Source organism: Marmota monax, unplaced genomic scaffold, assembly GCF_021218885.2.
Source record: "Marmota monax isolate L192 unplaced genomic scaffold, Marmota_monax_Labrador192_F-V1.1 WCK01_AAM20220418_F8-fsc00353, whole genome shotgun sequence".
Lineage (NCBI taxonomy): Eukaryota > Metazoa > Chordata > Mammalia > Rodentia > Sciuridae > Marmota > Marmota monax.
The window spans coordinates 30,309-38,822 of NW_026692700.1; the positions used below are offsets into that span (position 1 = coordinate 30,309).

Sequence of the window (8,514 nt, forward strand, 5' to 3'; positions counted from 1 at the left end):
TTACACTTCAGTGTTTAGGAATTTGTTCTTCAAGACACTGTTATTTTTTTTAAATATTTATTTTAGTTGTAAATGGACCTTTATTTATATGCGGTACTGAGACTTGAACCCAGGGCCTCACACATGCTAGGCAAGTGCTCTACCATTGAGCCACAATCCCAGCACCAAGACACTTATTTTTTAAAAAGTTGTGTAAATATATGTGCCATATTTTTCAGGATTGTTTGTTTGCCATGCTGGGCATCAAACCCCAGGCCTTGTGTATGATAGGCATAGACTCTACTGCTGAGCTCTGTCCCCAGCCCTGGGTAATGTCTTTCCATGTTCTTTTCTCACATCATCTTCTTGTCAGGATCGATTGTTTCCACAACCTGAATTTTCTTCCCCAGAGAATTACTTGAGTTGTTTCTCTTCTGGGCAGAAGGGTGTTGCTGTTTTTTTCCTATTTCATTCTTTATTGTGACCAAGCATTGAATGAAATAGGCTAGTGGTGGTCACACTAGGGATCAGTGGGAAACATCAGCAGCATTATTCTTTTCTTTTCCTTTTTTTTTGGGGGGGGGGGTTTGCAGTGCTGTGGATTGAGCCCAGAATCTTGGCCATGCAAGCAAAACACTCTACAAATGAGCCACACACACCCCCACCAGCCCAAAATAACTAACCATAGTGCCCCATCCATGAAAAGCATTATTCTTTTTTGGGGGGGCCACCAGGGATTGAACCTGGGTACTTAACCACTAAGCCACATCCCCAGCCCTATTTTGTATTTTATTTAGAGACAGGATCTCATTGAGTTGCTTAGTGCCTTACCTTTGCTGAGGTTGACTTTGAACTTGTGGTCCTCCTGCCTTAGCAGGGATTAAAGGCGTGCACCACTGTGCCTGACCCAGAATAGCATTATTCTTGAGAGGGGATTTCTAAGTGTTTTGATATTTTTACATTATGGTTACTGTTGACTGTCCTTTTGGACTCTGTGTGGCTGTGTTCTCCTAATCCTAAGCTGGCTACAGTGATTTCCACTTTCCAGGGATATTCCTATTGCAGAGAATGAGGGTGTGAGGAGAGGAGTCCCCCTGGGAAGCTTGGCTAATGCAGCCCTTATCCTGAACTTGTGGACTGTGTAAATATTTCTGTGAAATGAATTTACTTCCAGAAGTACCTTGAGAATTTCAGAGGGTTTTGACATATAATTCCTATGGACAGAAACTATACAACACTTTTCCTACTAATTGTAAAGAATTCCAGATAAAATCCTCTAGCCACAAGGATGTGGGGCAGACCTCCACAGAGAGAGAAAAGGCAGTAAGCGAGCTGTGTGGTATGTGCCTGGGATGGCACTGGGCCCATCAGCTTTGGGCCCAACCCTTTGCTCTTGAAGCAGAGCAGGGCACATCCTAAGAGATGGCCGGTGGTGATGGGAAATGCTGTTGGTCACGAGGCATTGTTATTTGGTTGACATGCTTGTGTATTGACTTTTCTAGAGAGGAACATAAAAAGCATTCGTCTGGGTGTGCATTCCTTTCTGTCAAGAAGAAGCTTGAAGAATTAACCCTTGGTGAATTTTTGAAACTGGACAAAGAAAGAGCCAAGAACAAAATTGTATGTATTGTTGGGAAAAGAACTAAGAGCAAACCCTGTTCAGCATTTGTAGGATTAAAGCAACCAGGCCCTCAGGAGCGTTAGAGGGACCCTCTTCCTCGGGAGGCTGTCCTGGAGTGTGGATCTGGGGTTGTACTGTAGAAAAGGTGTGTTCATTGTGTGCTCCTGAGTGGGTTAAGATTGCCTTCCTGGGGCTAGGAATGTGGCTCAAAGCGGTAGCGCGCTCGCCTGGTATGCATGCGGCCCGGGTTCGATCCTCAGCACCACATACCAACAAAGATGTTGTGTCCGCCGAGAACTAAAAAATAAATATTAAAAAAAAAAATTCTCTCTTTAAAAAAAAAAAAAAACATTGACTGTGGCATTACAGTCAATTATTATTTAAAAAAAAAAAAATAGATTGCCTTCCTGCCGATAACAGCCGCTGTGGGTAATCCTTCATGTGGCTGTGTGCCCATGTGGTGGCAGGGGTGTAGACAGGTTTCTGGGACTCATGGTGAATGTACAGGAGGAGATGACAGTTCAACTAGATGGAGAGGATTTCTACAGCTGAGCTTTGCCACTTAGGCACACACACAGGGAATCTTGAGTTCACAAAGAGGTGGCTTCTAGCAGCCCAAGGTGTGGAGAATTTGATTTGCCAGAAACCAGGATTCCTAGTTAAATCTGAATTTCAGATAAACAAGGAATAATTTTTGAGTATAAGTATATCCTACATTTGGGTCAGCATTTACTAAAAATTATTATCTGAAGTTCAAATCTAACCAGGCAGCCTGTTTTCTTATATGCTGAATTTGGCAGTCCTAATAGAGGATAAGTTTGGAGGGAGATTTACTATCCTTGCAGCAAAGTGCTGTCTGTGGTTTGGGAGTGTCCCTGCTGTGTCTACTGCCCAAAGACTTTGAATTTCAGCCAGTCCTGTTCCCACACCCTGCTGCAGGACGGAGGTGAGGCCCCTCCACCTGTGATCTCTTTTTAGCTTGAAAATCATCCGGGTTTTGTGAGTGTGTGCATGTGGTGCTGGGGATGAATCCAAAGCTGTGCACGTGCAGAGACCAGGATGAAATACTTCCATCCAATGTAATAGCTTTGACATGCTGAGGGTGGCAGCAGTTCTGACCTCAGGAAGAGGGAGGAAACCAGTGGTTGGCAAAACACTGATGCACTAGGCCTGGAGAACTGCAGGCTGGGTTGGAGGTGGGCTTAAGAGGCCTTCCTGGTCAGGGGCCAGCTTCCTTTCTGCAAAGTGACCATAGGAAGTGCCATCCTTCATGGCCACACATACATATTGTGATTCATATTGGTTTTGTTTTTTCCCCAACCATTTAAAAATGTAAAAATGATTCTTAGCTCAGGATGGGCTGACTGGACAGGCCTGCAGTCCTTGCGTGCTGACCACTTTGGGTTTAAGACCAGCTTGTATTTAGGGACAGTTGGGGAAAGCTCAGGTTAGGGAGTGTTGGGGAGAACAAGGGGGCTCAGCTTGTCATAAGAATAAAATTCTAATCTATTCATACTTTCCCTTGTTGGTTTATAAAACAAAAATATAATAGGAATTTTTTGTGTAAGCCAAGTGGCACACAACTATATTGCTGTAAGGTTCTGGAACTGTGCTGTCTAGTACTGTACCCTCTAGCCACCTGTGGCTTTTAGACTTAGATTTAAAGTACAGTTCCTCTGTTGCATTCACCATTTGGGGTTCAGTAGACTGGGGGTGTGACTCAGTGGCAGAACCTGTGTTTGGCAAGAGCGAGACCCTGGGTTCAGTCCCCATCACCACACACAAAAAAAGATGGTGGAGGACTTGGCCGATACATGTGCCCAGTGGACAATGTGGGTAATAGAACCGTTTTTGTCACTGCAGAAAGTTCTGTTGGATGGGGCTACTGCAGAGTGTCAGTTATGAGGTTTTTGCAAATAATTTATAGTTAATCCAAAGCCTGCTGTGCCTGCACACTCCTGTGTGAAGGGAAGGGGCTGGGTGGGAGCTGCAGTGCAGGGGATGGGCGTGATCAGTGGTCTGCTTTTTGCAGATCACCAGGCATCCCCCCTTTGGGTCCTGTCACTTGTGGAGGTACAGTGGCGTAGAAGGGAGGTTGGGAGTATGCTCCTAAACTGCTTATAGCTCATCACATGACTACAGTTCATAACTGAAGACAGCAGTGTTTTATCAGGCATCCTTTAAAAAAAAAAAAAAACAGATAGGAACTGGGGGTGCAGCTGAACCATAGAGCACTTGCCTAGTGTGTGCACAGTCTTGGATTCATCCCCAGCACCACACACACACACACACAAAAAAAAAAAAACAGATAATGGTGTGGCAAGAGTGAGACCCTGGGTTCAGTCCCCATCACCACACACACAAAGAAAGATGATGGACGGGTGAGGGGCTTGGCCTGTAGCTCAGTGGTAGAGCACTTGCCTTGCACGTGTGAGGTACTGGGTTTGATCTTCAGCATCACAAAAATAAATAAAGATGTTGTACCAACTACAACTAAAAGAAAATAAAAAAAAAATTTTAAAAAAAAGGAGATAGGAGAAGATGCTGGGAATTTCTGAGGTCCCAGATTCAGGGTGAGGTTGCTGTTCTGGGCTTCCCAGGGTGTCAGCAGGTGCCCTGGAGGCAGAAAGCCAAGCCTACCCTGCCTGAGATGTTCAGCAGATGAATCAGTCCAGGGGGATAAATGTGAATGTGAAGGTGTAGGGCAACCCCGACATGAAGGTAGACAGACTCTTCCTTCTTTGCAAGACCTTGAGCTTGTAAAAACCTGGGCTGAGGAAAGTGTTTTGTTTTCCTTCGGTATTGGGGGTTGAACTCAGGGGCATTTGACCACTGAGCCATATTCCTAGCCCAATTTTGTATTTTATTTAGAGACAGGGTCTCACTGAGTTGCTTAGCACCTCGCTTTCACTGAGGCTGGCTTTGAACTCGCAATCCTCCTGTCTCTGCCTCTCGAGCCACTAGGATTGCAGACGTGGCCACGGCACCCAGCAAGGGTAAAGTGAAGCACTAAAAGAAGGGGCACAGAGTTCTAGCCCTGAGAAGTATTGTTTTTCAGTAGTCAATTTCTCGTTTTTCTTCACTCCTCCCTTTATTTTAAAAAAAGGTATAAAATAAGGCTGGGGTTGTGGCTCAGTGGTGGAACGCTCACCTAGCATGCATGAGGCACTGGGTTCAATCCTCAACACCACATAAATGTATAATAAAGATATTGGTCCACCTAAAACTAAAAAATAAATATTTTTTAAAAAAAAAAAGGTATAAAGTGGGTATGGAGGTGGATGCCTGAAATCCCAGCCACTTGGGAGGATGACAACTTGACAAGACCCTGTCTCAAAAATTTAAAAACTATTTAAAAGGGCTGGAGACATAGCTCAGTGGTAGGGCACTTGCCTAGCATGCGGGAGGCCCTGGGTTCCATCCCCAGCTCTGCAAAGAGGAAAAAAAAAAAACATGAACATAAAATGCAGATAATGACCTCCCCGTTGTGGCGGTTAAGTTACAGCTGTACAGAAGGGCTTGATTAGTTTTAGGATTGGTGGGGGGCAGCAAATAAACCATGTTTTTAAGGCCATCGCCTGATTTGACAGTCACATTTGCATATCAGTAAAGGTGAGGCTCCTGGGGCTGTGGAGCTGTCCATTATAAGGTGGACAGACCATTATGTGTTTGATGCTTTTGTTTTTCTTGTCAGTTTATTTATTTTTGTGTTTATTGTGGTTTGAACTCAGGGGCTTATGTGAGCTAGGCAAGTACTACACCACTGATCTGCATTCCCAGCTCTTTTTTTTTTTTTAAGGGGTGCATGAGAAGAGGGGAACCTTTTGTTTATTTAGTTGTAGTTGGACACAATGCCTTTATTTATTTATTTATCTATTTATTTTTATGTGGTGTTGAGGATCGAACCCCAGGGCCTCGCGTGTGCTAGGCAAGGGCTCCAGTGCTGAGCCACAACCCCAGCCCCCACCCCAGCTCTTTTAATCTGGTTTTGTTTTACTTTATTTATTTATAATACTGGGAATTAAATAAGGGAGCATTCTACCTTTGAGCTGTATTCCCAGCCCTTTTAAATTTTTGTTTGTTTACATTTTGGTACTGAGGATTGAACCCTGTAAGACTGGAAGACGCTGCACCACACGACACAGATCACCAAAGAGGTTTCCACTTTATTACAAAAGGTTGTGTGTTCTCAGGAGAGGTCGCAGGGCTGAGGTAGATAACAGGTCGCCCATTTATTGGCAAGCTCTTCCATATGTCAGTTCCGGAGCCCAAGAAGTTAATTCTAATTGGGGCTAAGGCTTCCCACCAGCAGAGTTTGAACGTTGGCGCCCGCAAGAACGTTTCCCACCAGTGAAAGAAACAAAGAGGAGAAAGAGGGTCGTCAGACACCATGCTGGGGTTTTTCTCTGGGGTGCTGCTGCCGTTATATGTTTTCCCAACAAACCCAAGAGCACTTTTTTTTTTTTTAAACATTTTTTTTTTTAAATTTTAATATTTATTTTTTAGTTATCGGCGGACACAACATCTGTGTTTGTATGTGGTGCTGAGGATCAAACCTGGGCCGCACGCATGCCCGGCGAGCGCACTACCGCTTGAGCCACATCCCCAGCCCTAAGAGCACTTTTTTTACTGAGCTACATCCCCGGCCCTTTTTGGATTCCGAGGTAGGGTCTGGCCGAGCTGTGTAGGCCCTTGCTAAGTTGCCCAGGTTGGCCTCCAGCTTGCTATCTCCAGCCTTGGCCACGCGAGCAGCTGGGGTTACAAGTGTGTATCACTGAGCCTAGCGCAAAATTTTTAAGTAATTTTTCTTTTAATTAATAATTTTATACTGAGAAGGACTTATACATGAGAGAAAGTTTAATATACATTAAAAAGTACATATTAAAAAGTTACTTTTGGGCTGGGTGATAGAGTGCTGGCCTAGCATGTGCAAGGCCCTGATTTCCATCCCCAGCACTGGAGAAAAAAAGTCAACCTAAAGTTAACTCTAAAAAAAGTTAACCTTTAGTCACTTTTCTTATTCAAAAACAAGTTTAATCCAATAAAGATTTTTTGTTTTTGATATAGCAGAGAAATTAAGGAGAACACAAAACAGGCGAGGGGAAGGGGTCCCCAAACCTGGTACTGTGGTTGCCATTCGCCCCTTCAGAGACAGCAGCGTTGGCAGAAGAGGAGGTCTGAAGCCAGATTTGAGGAGGGACTGCCGGTGAAAGGCCTTCCTTCTGGGGGTGAGCTAGTGTTGACAGGGTCTGTTGAGTGGGAGCAGGCAGGGAGGCTCTGGACTGTGCCTGAGGCCTTGAGAAGCTGAGTGGAGGCCGGGCCTGGGGCCCAGAGGCAGAGCGCTTGCCTAGCGTGCATGGGGCACTGAGTTCGATTCTCAGCCCTGCATATAGATAAATACATAAAAATAGAGAAGCTGGAGGATGGTGTCTGGGGATAGAGCTCTCCCAGACTGGCCGGGTGGCCTCCACCTGCTTCCTTTCACAACAGATGTGATGGTCCCTGCTGCACTGGAGGACGGGAGGTATAAGCGACAAAGCAGTTCAGTGGCAAGCAGGTGGAAGGGTGCCTCCGTGCTTACTGTTATAGACCCCATAGGAAGTGGCCTGAATCAGAGTCAGGGAGTTGAATCTGGATACTGGTCCCCGTGTGGCCTCCCCTGGGTGTCTCCCCGAGCAGGAGCCCAGTGCTGGTGGGTGCTCAGTCAGAGTTCCCTTTCTGACCTTATCCACGGGTGTGATTGAGAAGTGTTAGTTTCCTATGAATGTGTCTTTTCTCGCTTGCTCCCCTTTCTTTTTTTGTGGTCCTGGGGCTAAATCCAGGAACTTGCAGGAGGAAGGCAAGTGCTCTGCTGCTGAGCCCCAGCCCCCACTTGAGTGTACCTATTTTTTATTTCTAGGCAAAGGAAACCAACAGCAAGCAGAAAGAATTCGAGGAAAATGCCAGGAAAGTCCGGCAAGCTATGGAGCAGCTGGCTGCCTTAGAGTGAACCCTGCCGTGGTCACCTGGTCCCAGGCCTGTCCCCCGTGTTACTGCCTGTCTGTGGAACTCCTACGGGTACCTTAGGAAAGGAGAATGCTTTCCTAAGGTACTTGTAGGAATTTTGAAATTGGACGTTTAGACTGAGTTTTGTTTCTCCTGAAGTGGCATCAGCGCCTCTCTGCTTGTGTGGCGGTGCTGCCTGTGACAGTAGCTGTGCCTCTCCCTCATAGGTGGCTCTTGCTCTGTTGAGCCCTGGCTTGGAGGCAAGAGTGGGGAGGAAGAGGGCAGAGTCCCTGCGACTAGACCTGATGGGCAGCGGAGGAGGGCAGATGCCTGCACAGGAGTTGCTGATCTTGGTGTTCCCAATAACCTGTGAGCCGCTGGCTGCTCGTAACTCTCCTGTCTTTCTGATGTGACTCCTCCTACAGGGTGATGGAATAAATTAATTTTTAAAAATGGATTTAAAAACTTCTCTCGAGGAAACTGGTTATGTTTGTTTGTTTGTTTGTTTTAATTTTTAATATTTATTTTATTTTTTTTAGTATTTGGCGGACACAACATCTTCGTTTGTATGTGGTGCTGAGGATCGAACCCAGGCCGCACGCATGCCAGGCGAGCGCGCTACCGCTTGAGCCACATCCCCAGCCCTTATGTTTGTTTTTTAAATAAGTAGCTTGTTTATATTTTTTATGGTCTTATAGGGTCATATTCAGGGACCTGGAGCTTCAACCCCAGCATGGACTAAGTGGAGTTTAGCCGATAGTAATAGAGCGTTTTGGGGACCCTCCTGGCCTGGCTTGGAGCACTCCACAGTGCTGCCTCCCCGCCGCAGCCAGGCGTCCTGAGCCACAGTTTCTCCTCCATCACACCTGGGCTGCTCCCACCCTTCACTTTTTCTTTTTTCCCATAGATACATGCTTTTTGTTTGGTGA

At 45.8% G+C, this 8,514-nt stretch overlaps 1 protein-coding gene across 3 annotated transcripts in view; it reads left to right on the forward strand.

The window, feature by feature from the left end:
- The window catches only part of Birc5 (baculoviral IAP repeat containing 5), a 10,228-nt gene extending 1,714 nt beyond the window's left edge, over window positions 1–8,514 (forward strand). Inside the window, exons 4-6 of one of the 3 annotated variants that reach the window (XR_009226961.1) lie at window positions 1,482–1,599; window positions 7,500–7,688; window positions 7,813–8,514. Coding sequence is in view for 2 of the 3 variants with exons in the window: in XM_046446644.2 (XP_046302600.1) it covers window positions 1,482–1,599; window positions 7,500–7,589 (208 nt within the window). In the remaining variant the exon portion in view is untranslated. Of the gene's footprint in view, window positions 1–1,481; window positions 1,600–7,499 lie in introns of all 3 variants that reach the window. The other 2 variants (XM_046446644.2, XM_046446646.2) reach the window with 2 other exon arrangements.